The sequence below is a fragment of the Panulirus ornatus genome, chromosome 17 (genome assembly GCF_036320965.1).
Source record: "Panulirus ornatus isolate Po-2019 chromosome 17, ASM3632096v1, whole genome shotgun sequence".
NCBI lineage: Eukaryota > Metazoa > Arthropoda > Malacostraca > Decapoda > Palinuridae > Panulirus > Panulirus ornatus.
Genome location: NC_092240.1, coordinates 25,172,894 through 25,192,105, shown reverse-complemented (window position 1 = coordinate 25,192,105; position 19,212 = coordinate 25,172,894). Strand labels below are relative to the sequence as shown.

The window sequence follows — 19,212 nt, the reverse complement described above, 5'->3', positions numbered from 1 at the left end:
CGAATAGTATGAATATATATATATATATATATATATATATATATATATATATATATATATATATATATATATATATATATTTATTTATTTATTTATTTTGCTTTGTCGCTGTCTCCCGCGTTAGCGAGGTAGCGCAAGGAAACAGACGAAAGATGGCCCAACCCACCCATATACACATGTATATACATACACGTCCACACACGCAAATATACATACCTATACATCTCAGTGTACACATATATATACACACACAGACATATACATATATACACATGTACATAATTCATACTGTCTGCCTTTATTTATTCCCATCGCCACCTCGCCACATATGGAATAACAACCCCCTCCCCCTCATGTGTGCGAGGTAGCGCTAGGAAAAGACAACAAAGGCCCCATTCGTTCACACTCATTCTCTAGCTGTCATGTAATAATGCACCGAAACCACAGCTCCCTTTCCACATCCAGGCCCCACAGAACTTTCCATGGTTTACCCCAGACGCTTCACATGCCCTTGTTCAATCCATTGACAGCACGTCGACCCCGGTATACCACATCGTTCCAATTCACTCTATTCCTTTCACGCCTTTCACCCTCCTGCATGTTCTGGCCCCGATCACTCAAAATCTTTTTCACTCCACCTTTCCACCTCCAGTTTGGTCTCCCACTTCTCCTCGTTCCCTCCACCTCCGACACATATATCCTCTTGGTCAGTCTTTCCTCACTCATTCTCTCCATGTGACCAGACCATTTCAAAACACACTCTTCTGCTCTCTCAACCACACTCTTTTTATTTCCACACATCTCTCTTACCCTCACATTACTTACTCGATCAAACCACCTCACACCACATATTGTCCTCAAACATCTCATTTCCAGCACATCCACCCTCCTGCGCACAACTCTATCCATAGCCCACGCCTCGCAACCATACAACATTGTTGGAACCACTATTCCTTCAAACATAACCATTTTTGCTTTCTGAGATAATGTTCTCGACTTCCACACATTCTTCAAGGCTCCCAGAATTTTCGCCCCCTCCCCCACCCTATGGTTCACTTCCGCTTCTATGGTTCCATCCGCTGCCAGATCCACTCCCAGATATCTAAAACACTTTACTTCCTCCAGTTTTTCTCCATTCAAACTTACCTCCCAATTGACTTGACCCTCAACCCTACTGTACCTAATAACCTTACTCTTATTCACATTTACTCTTAACTTTCTTCTTTCATACACTTTACCAAACTCAGTCACCAGCTTCTGCAGTTTCTCACATGAATCATCCACCAGCGCTGTATCATCAGCGAACAACAACTGACTCACTTCCCAAGCTCTCTCATCCACAACAGACTGCATACTTGCCCCTCTTTCCAAAACTCTTGCATTCACCTCCCTAACAACTCCATCCATAAACAAATTAAACAACCATGGAGACATCACACACCCCTACCGCAAACCTACATTCACTGAGAACCAATCACTTTCCTCTCTTCCTACACGTACACATGACTTACATCCTCGATAAAAACTTTTCACTGCTTCTAACAACTTGCCTCCCACACCGTATATTCTTAATACCTTCCACAGAGCATCTGTATCAACTCTTATCATATGCCTTCCCCAGATCCATAAATGCTTCATACAAATCCATTTGCTTTTGTAAGTATTTCTCGCATACATTCTTCAAATCAAACACCTGATCCACACATCCTCTACCACTTCTGAAACCACACTGCTCTTCCCCAGTCTGATGCTCTGTACATGCCTTCACCCTCTCAATCAATACCCTCCCATATGATTTCCCAGGAATACTCAACAAACTTATACCTCTGTAATTTGAGCACTCACTCTTATCCCCTTTGCCTTTGTACAATGGCACTATGCAAGCATTCCGCCAATCCTCAGGCACCTCACCATGAATCATGCTTACATTAAATAACCTTACTAACTAGTCAACAATACAGTCACCCCCTTTTTTAATAAATTCCACTGCAATACCATCCAAACCTGCTGCCTTGCCGGCTTTCATCTTCCGCAAAGCTTTTACTACCTCTTCTCTGTTTACCAAATCATTTTCCCTAACCCTCTCACTTTGCACACCACCTCGACCAAAACACCCTATATCTGCCACTCTATCATCAAACACATTCAACAAACCTTCAAAATACTCACTCCATCTTCTCACATCACCACTACTTGTTATCACCTCCCCATTAGCCCCCTTCAATGATGTCCCCATTTGCTCCCTTCTCTTACGCACTTTATTTACCTCCTTCCAGAACATCTTTTTATTTTCCCGAAAATTTAATGATACTCTCTCACCCCAACTCTCATTTGCCCTCTTTTTCACCTCTTGCACCTTTCTCTTGACCTCCAGCCTCTTTCTTTTATACATCTCCCACTCATTTGCATTTTTTCCCTGCAAAAATCGTCCAAATGCCTCTCTCTTCTCTTTCACTAATAATCTTACTTCTTCATCCCACCACTCACTACCCTTTCTAATCAACCCACCTCCCACGCTTGAGCCTTGAGCCTTGAAGAATGTTTGGAAGTCGAGAGCATTATCTCGGAAAGCGAAGAATGTTGTATGGTTGCGAGGCGTGGGCTATGGATAGAGTTGTGCGCAGGAGGGTGGATGTGCTGGAAAGGAGATGTTTGAGGACAATATGTGGTGTTAGGTGGTTTGATCGAGTAAGTAATGTAAGGGTAAGAGAGATGTGTGGAAATAAAAAGAGCGTGGTTGAAAGAGCAGAAGAGGGTGTTTTGAAATGGTTTGGTCACATGGAGAGAATGAGTAAGGAAAGATTGACCTAGAGGATATATGTGTCGGAGGTGGAGTGAACGAGAAGAAGTGGGAGACCAAATTGGAGGTGGAAAGATGAAGTGAAAAGATTTTGAGTGATCGGGGCCTGAACATGCAGGAGGGTGAAAGGCGTGCAAGGAATAGAGTGAATTGGATCGATGTGGTATACCGGGGTCGACGTGCTGTCAATGGATTGAATCAGGGCATGTGAAGCGTCTGAGGTAAACCATGGAAAGTTCTGTGGGGCCTGGATGTGGAAAGGGAGCTGTGGTTTCGGGCATTATTACATGACAGCTAGAGACTGAGTGTGAAAGAATGGGGCCTTTGTTGTCTTTTCCTAGCGCTACCTCGCACACATGAGGGGGGAGGGGGATGTTATTCCATTTGTGGCGAGGTGGCGATGGGAATAAATAAAGGCAGACAGTATGAATTATGTACATGTGTATATATGTATATGTCTGTGTGTGTATATATATATGTGTACAATGAGATGTATAGGTATGTATATTTGCGTGGGTGGACTTGTATGTATATACATGGGTATGGGGGTGGGTTGGGCCATTTTCTTTCGTCTGTTTCCTTGCGCTACCTCGCAAACGCGGGAGACAGCGACAAAGCAAAATGAATATATATATATATATATATATATATATATATATATATATATATATATATATATATATATATATATATATATATATTTCACACTATTTGCCATTTCCCGCGCCAGCGAGGTAGCGTTAAGAACAGAGGACTGGACCTTAGAGGGAATATCCTCACCTGGGCCCCCCTCTCTGTTCCTTCTTTTGGAAAATTAAAAAAGAAAAGAGAGGGGAGGATTTCCAGCCCCCCGCTCCCTTCCCTTTTAGTCGCCTTCTACGACATGCAGGGAATACGTGGGAAGTATTCTTTCTCCCCTATCCCCAGGCATATATATATATATATATATATATATATATATATATATATATATATATATATTATACTTTTTCGCTGTCTCCCGCGTTAGCGAGGTATCGCAAGGAAACGGACGAAAGAATGGTCCAACCCACCCACATACACATGTATGTACATACACGTCCACACACGCACATATACATAACTGTACATCTCAACGTATACATATATATACACACACCGACATATACATATATCCACATGTACATAATTCATATTGTCTGCCCTTATTCATTCTCGTCGCTACCCCGCCACACGTGAAATAACAACCCCCTCCCTCCTGCATGTGCGCGAGGTAGCGCTAGGAAAAGACAACAAAGGCCACACTCGTTTACACTTAGTCTCTAGCTGTCATGTATAATGCACCGAAACCACAGCTCCCTTTCCACATCCAGGCCCCACACAACTTTCCATGGTTTACCCCGGACGCTTCACATGCCCTGGTTCAATCCATTGACAGCACGTCCACCCCGGTATACCACATCGTTCCACTTCACTTTGTTCCTTGCACGCCTTTCACCCTCCTGCATGTTCAGGCCCCGATCACTCAAAATCTTTTTCATTCCATCTTTCCACCTCCAATTTGGTCTTCCACTTCTCGTTCCCTCCACCTCTGACACACATATCCTCTTGGTCAATCTTTCCTCACTCATTCTCTCCATGCGACCAAACCATTTCAAAACACCCTCTTCTGCTCTCTCAACCACACTCTTTTTATTACTACACATCTCCCTTACCCTGTCATTATTTACTCGGTCAAACCACCCCACCACCACTTGAAGCATGTATGTGGTGACAGATGTAGTCAGTATCCTGTATATTAATAGCGTGTTAACCTGGTGTATTGTAACACACTTTCCACACTTGTACAGCCGATAGGCAGAGTTAAGTCTGTCCATGACCGCGGCACATATTAGTTACATAAGTAAGCTCTACAACATCTGTATGTCTAGCTACGGACTTAGTGTGTTCGTATTTACATGGTATGTGTGTTGGATGGTTGTGTGTGTGTGTGTTTGTGTGGATCTGGATGGATCTATATACGACACCCTGTTAACACTGGTGGTTCTCTATCATTACAAACCTACACCTTTATGAACCTTTTAGATACTCCGTCCTCTCAGTGTTTTGTGTATCTCGGTCTCTCGTGTTTGTGCCCTTCATCTCATCATCTCATCTTGCGTCTTGAAGGAAGTTTTTTTTTCTTTCTTAATATTGGCATCGATGAATCGATTTAAGACCAGAAACTTATCATTTTCCCATTTTCTCTCTACTGACTTGTGCGAGTGTAAGGCTTCCATCTCTTCCCAGTAACGTAGCGCCTTACCTTTGGTATAGTCTTTATTTCCCGCACTGTGGTGTAGCAGCAGCTCTACACGTGTTCTTAAGATGGCCACATTAGTGATATATACATATACCATAATTTGGGGGTGCTTCATAATGTTCATATTTTTCAGCATTTCATCTCTGGATCAAATGGCGGTTTCCATACTGAGCAGTACACACTACACAGTTGTTTACTTCCCATACCACACTCTTGCTGTCGGGTTTCGGTCATTGGCATCGTTCAGAATTGGCTCGTACATTCCTAACCCCAACGAGATTAGTTGGTCATCAACTGGCATGATGTCTCTCATCCTCGTCACTTTCCAGCTGGTTGAGTTAAATGTCACTGAACATGTATTTGACGTAAGCAGGAGCCTGTGTACATCTCCCTGTAGGTCGTCTCATAAAAACTGCATATGGATCTCGTAGGTTTAGCATCATTTACAGATATGCTAAGGTATCAATACCTGATATAGGCTGTGTGTGTGTTTGAGCATACATACGTAGAGGTGAAGACATGGTCCACATCTACGAGGTTAAGAGACGGGCCAACACGAGTGTAAAACTCTCTCCCCGCAACACACAAATAGTGATCACTAATAGTGATAATTCGAGTCCTGGCAAGTTGATTAAACAGATCAGGGAACAATGATTCCCTCGTTGTAACAAGATGCCTTTAACGTGAGTCTTTTGTTTCTCTGCTCGCGTTATTTTCGAGGCACCGTATAGTCATTTTCTGATGTCTTCTCGGAAGTCCGGTGCCAGCTTTTTGTTGAAGAGGTCACTGTCGCAGTCCTCACAGGCCGAACAAGAACAGGTACAGTCCCGTCAGCCATGCCTTTATTTTCTGGTCTACTGTTGATCCTCTCATAGAAGACAAAGTGGTTCGTGTATGGGTGACCTCATCTCCCAGATCTCAAGATGCCTCTCGTATGGCTCCTCCTTTGCAAGTACTCATCCATTGGTCGTCTGTCTTCAGTGGTTTACGGTCGGCGTCACTCGATAATCCCTGTGTGTTGTGTTTTCCCCATAGCCTTTCTTAAGATTCGACAAGATATTGGCTGTCCTCCACTCCCATGCGACTGATCCCTCGTCCACTGAATTCCCAATCATCCTCACAAGGAGCCTGTCAGGTAGCTCTGCTCTGCTGGTGATGAACACGCAGGCTATCGACATGTCATCAATGTGAATCCTTCGTGATCCTACTTGTATCTAGTGGTGCAGTAAGGCCAATGCTGTCGATGGTCTTTCCCCCGTCCCATTTAGCTCGTGCTGGTGCCTCGGAAGGTGTCCTCCACTGACGAATGCACTCTAGAACTTCAACATTTAGGTTCTCGAACCTTCTGTTGTTATGATGCTTCATCACTTCTTCCCGCTTATTTGCGTTTCAGTTGCTTCGGATGGATGGATGGATGGAACCGTTTGAGATTTTCACTTTTGTCCACAAATTTCATTCTTTCTCACTCTGTTCCCCTCATTTGTGTTACCTCATCCACTGTTCACCTCAGCAGTTGAGTAGTTGTAGCTGCCCCAATGTTGGGCAGCCACCTAACCCTAACACCAGTGAGATACACACAGATAATGTCCTTCCCCAAGTTTGCCCAGTTGAGGCACGAATCAACGAAGCTGTTTTTAGATGAGGTAGAACAATAGTAATGTTCGTCAGCTGATCTGTTACTTATTTGCAATGATGCAGTTCGATGAGGTAGTTTTAACACTCCTGGGGCCACTATCTCTTGATGATGGTAGTACCTTCATGATGGCAGTCTTGTTTGCCGAGTATTGCGTGGTCTTGCTAGTGGTGGGGGCACACAAGCAGCCAGTTCTCGGGAGCAAAAACCAAAGTGATACCCACAGAAGAGGGAAATAGAAGCAACATTTTGACAAAGTGCAAGTAGGTCAAGTTTTGACGTTAGTCTGTGAGAGTTTATAAGTCGTAACGCTTTCAGCTCAACTCTGTCAAGTAAGGATGCAGAGCTAGAACCACCCCAGATGTGAGAGCAGTACTCCATACAAGGACGAATCAATCCCTCGTATAAACGGGGCAACTGTTCAGAAGAGATGTTTGGCCATTTAAACAGGACACCTGGTATTTTAAAGGCTGACTTAGCTGTTCCTGTAATGTGGAGTTTCGAAATGTAACTCATTCTTAAGGCTCTGTCCCAGTACATTTTGTGTACTCTATATCTTTAGGACAGAAACAGAAAAAATCGCTCAGAATCAATGTTCGGGAATATCGTCTTTTGCGTAGGCTTGCTATACTCTGCTGCCCAGTGGCTGGAAATTCCAAAGTATTAATTGTCTCTCATGTACGAGAGCTAAAGCGGCACACACACACACATGGTAGCGGACCATTGATGGAGCAAGAAGCTTCCGTGTTGTTGCTCATGCTTCATGTTTGGCATCCTTGAATTTTCTGTAGTGCATCTTATTTGTGTATCGAATGTGACAAGGTGGGTTTTTTTTGTAAACTTAATTCTATATGCATGGATAATGTATTCATACTTTTGTAGATGTAGATTTGCATTTTCTTTTTCCATTGGCTCCAGGTTATTGAATGACCTTGATTAACGATTTATATTTTTACCGTTACAATAGAAGAAAAGTTCAGGTAAACTTGATTTGAATTCACTTATTGTGATATGGCATACACAGAGAAAGTGGAACGAGTTTATCTGTGTTTTTTAAGTGTTATCGTAATTTTGGTTCGGAAATCTTTTATGTCGATGGTATCCGTCCGTATTGATGGATGTAAACACGTATGCTGACGTAGTGGATCATATCTTCTCATTTTGTCATCACCAAGTCTTTCGAAATTTCCTGGCTGGAAGGGAGTGGTTATTGGTGAAGGCTTGACACACATCCACTGAGTCACTTCCAGTGTTTCAGCAACTGAAAATCAAATACTTCACCAAGTAGGACTTCGCGAGCCGTATGTGACAGGAAGGCTAGGTATGCTTCCTTTGCTCTGCTTTGTTCTTGTCGAATCAAGTTCGGGTCTAACACTAGTCTGTTTTTGTTTTTTGGGTTTTTTAACAAAATTAATTAATTTAATTCATATATATTTTGGAATATAATGACAGTCGACAGATAATTTGGTCATAAGGCTTCGTTGTATATACAAATTAAACTTAAGTCATTTCAAGAAATGGGTACTGTGTCTTCAAAGTTGATTTTGAAATTTTTTCTCGTTCGTGACTACGGGATATAGATAAACGACTCCAGGGTAGCTTCATGTTGATACTTTAAAGACGAGGAGAAGTAATCGTTGAATTTGGGGAAATATGAATTTTAAATTGAGAAATAGTTTTGCATTTTTCGTATTGGGGGATATTTTGAAGTTACTGGTGAATATTTGTTGAATTATATATATATATATATATATATATATATATATATATATATATATATATATATATATATATATATATATATTATATATATATATATATATTTTTTTTTTTTTTTTTTTTTTCCGCTGTCTCCCGCGTTTGCGAGGTATATATATTCCTATGAGTACACGGGGAAAATGAAACACGATAAGTTCCCAAGTGCACTTTTGTGTAATAATCACATCATCAGGGGAGACACAAGAGAGAAATATAAGTCAGTTGATATACATCGAAGAGAAGCTAGGACGCCATTTGGTTTGATGATGTGATTATTACACGAAAGTGCACTTGGGAACTTATCGTGTTTCATTTTCCCCGTGTACTCATAGGAATATCTTGATCACGAGGAAAATTGTGATCCTTTCCAATATATATATATATATATATATATATATATATATATATATATATATATATATATATATATATATATATTCTTTTTTTTCTTTTAAACCGCCATTTCCCGCGTTAGCGAGGTAGCGTTAAGAACAGAGGACTGGCCCTTTTTTGGAATATCCTCACCTGGCCCCCTCTGTTCCTTCTTTTGAAAAAAAAAAAAAAAAAAAACGAGAGGGGAGGATTTCCAGCCCCTCGCTCCCTCCCCTTTTAGTCGCCTTCTACGACACGCAGGGAATACGTGGGAAGTATTCTTAATCCCCTATCCCCAGGGATATATATGTATGTATATATATATATATATATATATATATATATATATATATATATATATATATATATATATTATCATTATTATTATCTAACCCAAAACCACTTTCACTGAAGGGTCTCCGGTAGCTTCAAGACTTAGCGCTACTTTCAGTTGCAGGGAAATCATGGATTCCTTTAAAGTGTGGTCTTCGACGAGACCATGTTCCCTTTCGTCGACAGACAGTGATGCAGCTTAGCCGAAATGACTTCGCTAGATGCGGTTTCACCACGCATGACGTCATGTTAGCACAGCCGAGGCGGCCACCTAGCCTAGCAAAGGTACAGTCGTCTCGCACGTCCGGCTGGCAGCGTGAGCAATACTGAACGAAAAAAAAAAAAAAAGAATAATTGATAACTCTGGAAAAGCTTAATTTTACATTAATAGAATATGTCAGCTTTATTTTACGACGCAGAAAGTTTAACTCCTTCGATGTATAATCAGTTGTATTATTATACTTGTAGAGATATCCTTTGGAGGCGAGGATCAGTGGTCTGTGACCCTGTTATGGGCAGCACAACACCCTGAAGTTCAGTGTAGTGATCAGTAGAAGGGAAGTATGGGTATGAAACACCAGTGACGCAGAAGCAGTCAAGGAACAGGGTTGAGGGAGACCTGCCTTTACCAGGAGAGAAATGAGTCAGTCGAGTATTCTCGGTAGAGACTCTGGCGATTAAGTTTTATAAGATAACGTAGGTCAGGCGAGGGACCAGCGACACGGTGAGGCCTGAGAGCAAGACGGTAACGTCATGGGAGAAGAAGACTAATCCTGGGGCAGGCTGGTGGCGTGGCGCGGGAAGCCCTGCAGGTGGGTGGGCAGGGGTGGATAACGCTGTTCTCATTCCTCGGTAAACTCGGCCTTATTAGCCGCCAGGGCTTTAGAAGCCACATACAGCATTGCATTTCTTCTGGTTTAGTTTTAGCATGCAGGGGAGGAGGCATGCACGTAGTGATGGCGGTCCCATTAGTTCATGCTAAGTTGGTTGGCAAGTTAAGCAAGAAGAGCTGGTTGTACAAGAGCTCACACAACCGTGGGTGACACGCCAACCGCTCGTCTCGTTCAAATGAGGAAGATGTTTACCTCCCCGGTATACTGGACATGGTTCGGTCAGCTGCCCCGTTGTTGTCAAGATTTGTATGTCGGAGGAAGGAAGGTTATCTGCACTGTGTCCTCTTTGTACCCTAACTCTGAGTATGGTCGAACGTAATTATTCATTCTGCTCTTTTGACAAGAGATAATTTTACGTTGAGAGCAAGTTGTTGATTATATAAGTGTAACGCTCCTGGTGAATGTAGAGGTGAGGGCTGTGGTCTTCACTGCCCGTGTCAACGTGAGATGGGGCGGTTGTGTGGACGTGCGCTTCACTCTTGGTGCTAAACCCCATCCTCTACAACACACTAGTTCACCGTAGACGTTACATGTTTCCCAGTCTGTCTCTGCTCCTCGTTTTTGCCGTTGCTCCTGGATATGATACTTTTTTTTTTATTAGAATAACTTTTATGCAACTCTAACCCTAACACGGTCGCTCCTTGCCGCATTAGATCCCTACTACCACGTGTTGCACTTCCATCCACACACACACACACACACACACACACACATACACACACACACACACACACACACACATATTCTCGCTCCCGTAGCAGACCACGTAGATCGCTGTGGTGACAGCTACATCCCAACCAGTGTGAATGTTGGAGTGTCAGTAACGTTATGTTAACTTCCACCTGTACATTGATGTAAAAACTGTTTAACATCTCCAGTTTTGTAGCGGCGGTCATCATTATATTATATATTTTTACAATATGTTTTCACTCTTTGGCTCAAGTTAGTTCAATAGGCATTTACTCATTATTATTATTATTAGTAGTAGTAGTAGTAGTATACACATATATACAAAATGAAGGAGTATTAGTGTGAGTACTTTTTCCTGAAAATACAGACGGAAGTTTAGGGACGCCTGAACATAATTATAAAGTGCAGATACGCTTACAGATCCCTTGTGGCTCATTACAACCCTGGAAGAAGGGAACAAGGGAACGATAAAGGACAAATGACGTATCTGAATTTAAGAAAGGAAAACGAAAAGTTGCACGGAACTGAAATCCGGTTCCTCTAGTGAGTGTGGTGTGTGCAACACTAGTCTCTATAGTGAGTGTGGTGTGTACAACACCACACTCATACATTTCCAAGGAAAAGTGAACTCCATCTTAGACAAAGAGAAGAATATGTTGATTATGTGCATTCGGACTGTCATAAAGCCTTTGACGCTACGCCACCTACGGATCTGGGAAAGAAGTTGAATCTTCAGGCAAGATCAAGGGAAGATTTCTTAATGGACAGAATATTATCCAAGTGGAAGGGATCAGAGGCCAATATCAAGTAAGCGTCCTCAGAGTAAGGTCATGTCTTGAGTGGGATGCCACATGGCTCGGTCTTAGAACCGTTACACTTCCTGATTGATGTAAGCAACACTGAAAGGATTCTTATCCAGGTGACTCGAGGGTCATAACGGAAGTATAGAATGAGGAGGATTGTATCAGCTTTGAAGGGAACGTATACAAACAAAAGTTAATCTGATACACTGGAAGGAAGTCTTCATACGGATATTTTCTGTGGAAATGATTTGGAGGAATCTGTTGGCAAGAGGCACCCGGGAGTCGACATTGCATCTTACGTGTCACAAGAACTCCACAACCAGAGGAATCGTACAGGAGACTCTGTCTGATGCTAGATTTTTGAAGTGCATACAAATACATGGGTGAGGAAATCTTGAGCAGACTTCTGGCTGCATATAGACCAGAATTAGAATATATTTCTCAGGTATGATCACCACACTTACAACGAAGAACTCGGGAAGAAGGTGCAGAGGAGGGCAAGAAAGTTGATGCCAGAATAAAGAGAGTATAATTACAGTGGGACTTTGAAAACCATATATATATATATATATATATATATATATATATATATATATATATATATATATATATATATATATATATATATATATATATATATATATTCTTTCGCACATATTCCCCTTTCCCCGCGTTAGCGAGGTAGCGTTAAGAACAGAGGACTGAGCCTTAGAGGGACTATTCTCACTTGGTCCCCTTCTCTGTTCCTTCTTTTGGAAAATTAAAAACTGGAGGGGAGGATTTCCAGCCCCCGCTCCCTCCCCTTTTAGTGGCCTTCTACGACACGCAGGGAATACGTGGGAAGTATTCTTTCTCCCCTATTCCCAGGGATATATATATATATATATATATATATATATATATATATATATATATATATATATATATATATATATATCCACCATAGAAGAGAGTAGAGTAGACTTGATCACAGCTTTAAAGTATTTTACACCAGTTTGATGATTTTAAGAGTGAACAGGGAGAAGCCATGACATGAAAATAAGCGAGAATTTTTTTCGGAAAAGATGTTTAAAAGTACTTTTGCTGTATCACAGTAGTGGATGAGCGCAATTAACAAAGTGAGAATGCTGAGAGCATGTTTAAAACGTTAGGTGACGTAGAAACCGTTCACGGGATAGGGGCTCCCACGAGTTTACGACTCCCGTGGAATACAAAGAAGTGATCATACAAGTACGCACACATGAGAACCCGCCAAACCAAGAGTGTGTGCAGCACCACATCGGTCACCCGACATTATATATGCGTACTTTACCTGAAGAGAGATGAACAAGACACAGGGAGTACTTGGGAGAGCCATGCAACAGAGAGGGACTGTTGGCCAGTGTGTTTGGGCGTAAGTGGACGAGGCAAAGGATGGAACAGTATGAAGGAAGAGCAATAACAGTCATGGATTCAACACTGTTGGAAGAGAGAAGAATCATGGTAGGATGATGGTGGGGTGGAGGATATGATAACAACTTGCATGTTTCTGAATTGGTTCGAAGATATCAGTGTTGAGCAGTCCCTTGAAATCAACCAGGAACTCGCCAGCAACAGCAACAACAAGAGGACGTTACAGGTGAGTTAAAGAAGACGTAAAGAAATCATTCTACTGGAAGAGGATGATGCGCAGATGGAACGCTAATGATTCAGAGGGGGAAAAAAAAAAGAAAGTGCGAATGCAGATGACATGAAGTTCGGAGATTTGTACGATGGTCAAGAAAGATTGAGATGGGTTTTTTCACAGTGTAACAATCCCTGCCTTCTATACACAAGAAGATATACTCACACAAACGTAATATGAAAAAAAAAGTGATCTTTTAAAGTGACTCAGGTTCTCTTCATTTTTTGATTCCAGTGTCATCATCTACAGTGTGGTTTCAGTGTCATCATCTACAGTGTGGTTTCAGTGTCATCTACAGTGTGATTTCAGTGTCATCATCTACAGTGTGGTTTCAGTGTCATCTACAGTGTGATTTCAGTGTCATCATCTACAGTGTGATTTCAGTGTCATCATCTCCAGTGTGGTTTCAGTGTCATTAATAGTGTGATTTCAGTGTCATCATCTACAGTGTGATTTCAGTGTCATCATCTACAGTGTGGTTTCAGTGTCATCTACAGTGTGATTTCAGTGTCATCATCTTCAGTGTGATTTCAGTGTCATCATCTCCAGTGTGGTTTCAGTGTCATTAATAGTGTGATTTCAGTGTCATCATCTACAGTGTGATTTCAGTGTCATCATCTACAGTGTGATTTCAGATCCATCTTGTATAGTGGTTAGGCATATTTATAAGTAAATTGTATTAATTTTTTTCATCGATTTGCATGATCCAGATTATTCCATTGTGTCTCATAATACATGTTTAGCCTTCTCAGAAAAGAAGTGCATAATTGTTTTGTGTGTTGAGTACTAATGAACTGTTGAATGTAACCCCAAGGTATAGCAGATGTATTTTCCGACACTAATGTGATCTATTTCTTCAGGAAACCAAGTTCTACAAGTGAGGCAGGTGTGCAAGTAGGGGTGTTAGAGAGAGGAATGGGCCAAAGCCAGAGCCACCAGAAGGAGACAGACTGTTCGAGCGTAGAAGACTCCTTTTACAGTAGGTGTCAAGCCGAGGCTGGTTCCGAAGAGCCAGACACGAGGACCAGAGGGATGATGGACCCGGGAGCTGGCCAGGTGGACGAGTTGCGCCTCCCGCATCCATGCCCTGTTTGGGATCATGCCAGAAAGACATCAAGTGACTTTGTGTCTCAGTGTAACGAAGCGGAGGATGTGCAGCTGGCATGGCCTTCCTTAGAACACTCTAGCCCTGTAGGTGGGTTCCGTAGTGAGAACAGTAGCCATTTTCGAGGCGCTGGCCTCACCGATGTTGATGATCACGAAAGTACAAACCACTGCTTGTTTCATGAACATTATTTCTTTGGTTCGAATACTTCACTCGACTCCAGCATTAGTCAACCTTCATGTGCTAGTCTTGATTCGCGTTTAGCACACGTCTCTGGTAGTAGTAATACTTACCACAGTAAAGTTCTGCCGCGCACTTTTTTCCTGGACCTCGCCGGACACGCTCAAGATGCCGACTCGACAACACACACGCCTCTGGTGTCACCACAGTCCCCGTCGGAGACTCGGCGACGATGGGACAAGAGCGTATGGCCGGAGGTGGAACGGGGATTGCGCAGAAACCAGAGTGTGCCAGATATTGACTGCGCACGACCTGCGGACGATAGGCACCTTAAAAGACGAGGGAGTTCCCCCATCTCACGCCAGCAGTTCTCTGATGACCGTGAGAAGCGGCAGAAGATCATCGAAGCCGTGACCCGCCGTCTGTACCCAGGCAGCGGCCCGGGGTTCAGGCGACATCCCAAGAAGGTAGCAGACAAGCGTCACATCTCAGGAGAGCGTGAGTGTCGATGTCGCAAGCGAGTCCTGTCCGACTCGGAGACGACCTCCAGCAACACCCCGGGCAAGACGGCTCTGTCTGACCCCAGTACTCCAAGGCATCCCGGGAGGAAGGCGTCTGCTGCGTCAGGGAGCGTGGCCTTACCCCAGCGTTCCCCTAGCGTGAGCCCCGTCACCTGGCGTCGTTCCTCTGGCGAGTTCCCCTCGGGAAGTCTGCTACCTGTACCTGTGCGTGGTAACCAGCCCCACGCTGACAGATCTGCGTCCGGTGCCAGGCAGGAGAGTGCGATCCCCGTACCCACGCGAACCACAAAGCAGGTCACGAGGCGCGAAGTGAAGACGACCACCACCACGATAACTAGAACTCTAAACAAAACAGAAACGAAGCTGATCAGTGCTGTGTCCCAGGGTGACGATAAGCCAACCATGCATGATCAAGCAGTGAGTTGTAATATAAGTGATGTTAAAAGTTGTGTTGATGTTGGCGTAGGCGAGACCATAGGTGTCCAGGTAGATATATCTTCCTTGTCTTATGAAAGTGAGAATCTAGATCCGGCGAACGCTGGGCTTAACGGGCAGTCTGTACAACCGGAGCCGGACCTGTTGAGTGATGTGACGGGCACTCCCAGTGCTGGGCAGGACAGGGAGAGGCGGCGGATCCCCCTGACTCCTGCCTTGCATCAGCTGAGACGCGCCCTGGCGTCACTAAATGATCCGGAAAGGTTTTCGGACGATAGTCTGGAACTTGGTCACCTAGAGACGAAAACTCACTCACCATTAGTATCACGACTTAGTCCATCCCTTCCCGACGATGATGAAGATGACGAGATATCCCTGGGTGACCTCAGTAAAGACTCGTTGGAAGACAGCATAAACAGCCTTGACTCGCAGGACATGGTTATTCCCTCTGAGGGTGACAGTGTAGCTTCATTATCAAAGGTCCAGGAGTGTCAGATGTTCACTGCTGAAGAGAGCCTGGCCACTCAGCGCAGGCCTCCAAAGCTTATTGAGCAGCAGGACTCATTCATACGTTCTTTCTTCCAATCTCTGAACACCTCGGAGCAAATGGACACCAACGATGTTAAGGAGTCTCCTTCGGTAACGGATGAAAGTAGTGACTTGATGGGCTTTGAGACTGTCGCATCGGCTGACCAGCGCTTGAACAGAACGTCTCACTTACTGGCCAGCAGATGGAAGACAGGCGACGTGACTGCCACTACAGCCGCCGCTCTCCCGGCCTCTGCCTCACCAAGAACAGTGCGGAGATGGGTTCGTGAGAGGGCAGAGAAACGCATCATGTATTACACCAGCTCGGAGGAGAGTGACATGGACTCAGAACAGCGGCCACGGTTCAGAAAGCGACGACCTCGGAGATCATCATTTCCCCTAACCACCCCACCGATCCACATTGTCCACGAGCAGCCAGACCAGTCCGATTCCACGGACTACCTCTCACTCCAGCAGTCCTCCCCAGAGAAATTTAAGGACGAATTGATCGGTCTGAGAGATGCGAGAGGTAGAAAGACCATAGCCAAAGACGGTAATACAGTGCATGGGAGAGAGGTGGCTTGTGTGAGTACTAGACAACATAGAGAATTAACTGGGTGTTACGGCAATGAAGATGTCACTGTTAAGTCTCCTTCTTTTGATAAAAATATAAGAGAGTTGAATGAAAAGAGTGAGGCAGACTTGGCTAAGCTTTGCGCGCCATCAAACAGGGATGTGGTTGATAATGCTACAATTTTTTTCCCACCTTATACTCGGGTAAGAAGTGAAAAGACTGAATCACAAGAAGAGAGTATGATTCCTAGTCATTACCCACTTGATCTTGAAGTAGCCACTTCCAGGGAGAGTGAGTCGCAGGAACTGTTGAAGGAGTCTGCCAAGAGGCTGCTTCAGGCAGTTAATAAAGATGGATCTCTCTCAGAAGCTTCACAAGATGCCGTTGTTAATCTCCTCAAGGCTTCCTCTCAGCAGCTGGCAAGCTATGCCCTAGGAATATCTGATAACGGCTCTGATGCGTCAGGCGTTACCTTCCCCAGGTCTGATAGTGTAGTGACCCTGGATGAGGACTATGAGACTGCCCAAGGGGAAGAGAGTTGGCAGGCGAGTCCCAGCGAGTCTCGCATGTGCCCGAGAATGGAAGGCTTTTCCAGTTCGTGTATCGATTCAGACAGTGGCGCTACGCCGAAGAGGACTTCGCCCAAAAAGGTTAAGATTTACCAGATTCCAGCAAACAAGAGACTCTCTGCCGAAGAACGCACAGGCTCTCTCGAACAACTAGCGAGTAGCAGTGGAGGGGAGATGTCTCCCTGTGAAGTAGCTGCAGGAGTGACTGACGACAGTACTTCGGCCACAACACCCATAGCGTCTCCAGCCAGTGACGCCTGCTCGGCTGAAAGCTCGTGGGACGACGTAGACGTCGAAGACCACCAGCAGAAGAACGATCTACACATGTATAAAAAACAGATGCAAGTGATCGCGTCCGAGTTCACCCCAAGGACAGCTCGGCGCTTATTGTACACAATTATCGAGTGCAGTGAGAATAGCCGGTCTGAAGGTGTTCCTTCAGAGCCAGACATCATCCCCTCAGACTGGAGAGAGTCGGTCAGTGATACAGAGGAGGACCTGGGCCTGGGTTGTATAAGCTGCGAGGTTAGTGAAGACCCCATGAGTTCCTCTGATGAGACTATGCTGGACACTGTCCGACCCAATCAAGATGACCCGCAGGATTCACTCTCTTGTGTCTCTGATGATATCTTAGGCGACTCTAGACATGGCACGTCAGAGGCGTCTTTTAGTGGCTTTGCCCAGCAGCATGTACAGAGCTTGGCTGGTTCCCTAGAATTGTTGAGTAATCTCCCACTAACACCAGATTGTCTTGATGTGGAGGAAGATACCTGGGAAACAGACAACGTAGTGCTTATGAAATACGAAGGTTCGGAGACTACATGTTCCACAGATGTCACGCGAAGCACTGGCACGGTAAACTCTGATGATGTAGTTGTCACAACTATGCAGCCTGGGACGTCGGTGAAAAGGGATAGTCTTCCTGAATGTGTTCCCTGTTTGGACCTTTCCTACCTAGGAAATTCTCCTACGACACATAAACGGATTCAAACCGCTGAGTCAGAGGTGGTGCTTCCACCTACATCAGAGGAATATTTTGCAGTAGATGACATATCACAAATACAGAGCCTAGAGAATTGGCAAGTATATAGGGGAAATCAGCAACAAGGAACCGATTTATCCCCACCAGTGAGACTACAAGTATCTCTGGGAAAATCTGTCGAATCACAACCTCCAACTCCATCAACTAATGTGGTGGAGAAAAGGTTCAGTCAACAAGCAACCTGTACAGTGAATGAGATTGAACCCCAAGAGGTGACTCCACCGCTGGAGGCTGAAACAGTAGTGAACAGATCCCTGAATATTTCAGATACTTCAAAGACCTTCAGATTGAAAGATCAACCCCAAGTAATGGACAGGGGGCTAAGAAATACATTTGAAGCAACGAACACAAGGAAAACTCCATTGGAAGAGGGACCCTTGGAAGCAAAGCAATATCTTCCCTCTTTTTTAGTGGAGGAAGATGATCTCTACAGACGAGGGAGTCCCCAGGAAACACCAGTTGCAGTAACCCCGCAAAATATTTCACCAGACATTATACGTGAGGCTTTGACCTGTGAGACTCCACATGGACGAAAGGAGACGCCCTTAACGCCCCAGGAGTCCACGGATAAAGTTATTGCTCCGGAAAGTAAGGACTGTGACACGTCTGTCAGTTTCAGGTCTGACGACGGTAATCTTTATTCTGTAGCTCAACCATCGCCTCAGAACACAGAGATGGATGTCAGCAGGTCCGTGTCACTGGCTCCTCAGATGACACAGAATCTCATAATGGATGTCGACAGATCTCAAGTAATCACTCGACAAACCCCTCAAACGTCTGCAGTAGAAGTCGTGACTCCTCAGGAATTGACTGGTGCCTGGGGAGTAGACTTGGCTCTAGCTGTCACTCACGGTCGCATCTCCAAACTGGATTGCTGACGTGGATGAATCTCCGTCACTGAGCCCCGTAACATTGCAGGATCCTTTGTTAACAGTCACCCCACCACAAATAGTGACAACAGTAAAGCCACAGTTTCCAGCATTGGAAGAAAAAGGAACCTACAGTAAGGCTCATGTTCCAGAGCATGTTCCT

The 19,212-nt window shown here is 44.2% G+C and overlaps 1 protein-coding gene across 1 annotated transcript in view; it reads left to right on the top strand.

The window, feature by feature from the left end:
- Window positions 1–19,199, top strand: part of LOC139754646 (uncharacterized) — a 333,848-nt gene extending 314,649 nt beyond the window's left edge. Inside the window, exon 15 of the mRNA XM_071672166.1 lies at window positions 14,087–19,199. Coding sequence (XP_071528267.1) covers window positions 14,087–19,058 — 4,972 coding nt within the window. The 3' untranslated portion in view covers window positions 19,059–19,199. The remainder of the gene's footprint in view (window positions 1–14,086) is intronic.
- The last annotated feature ends 13 nt before the right edge of the window (window positions 19,200–19,212 follow it).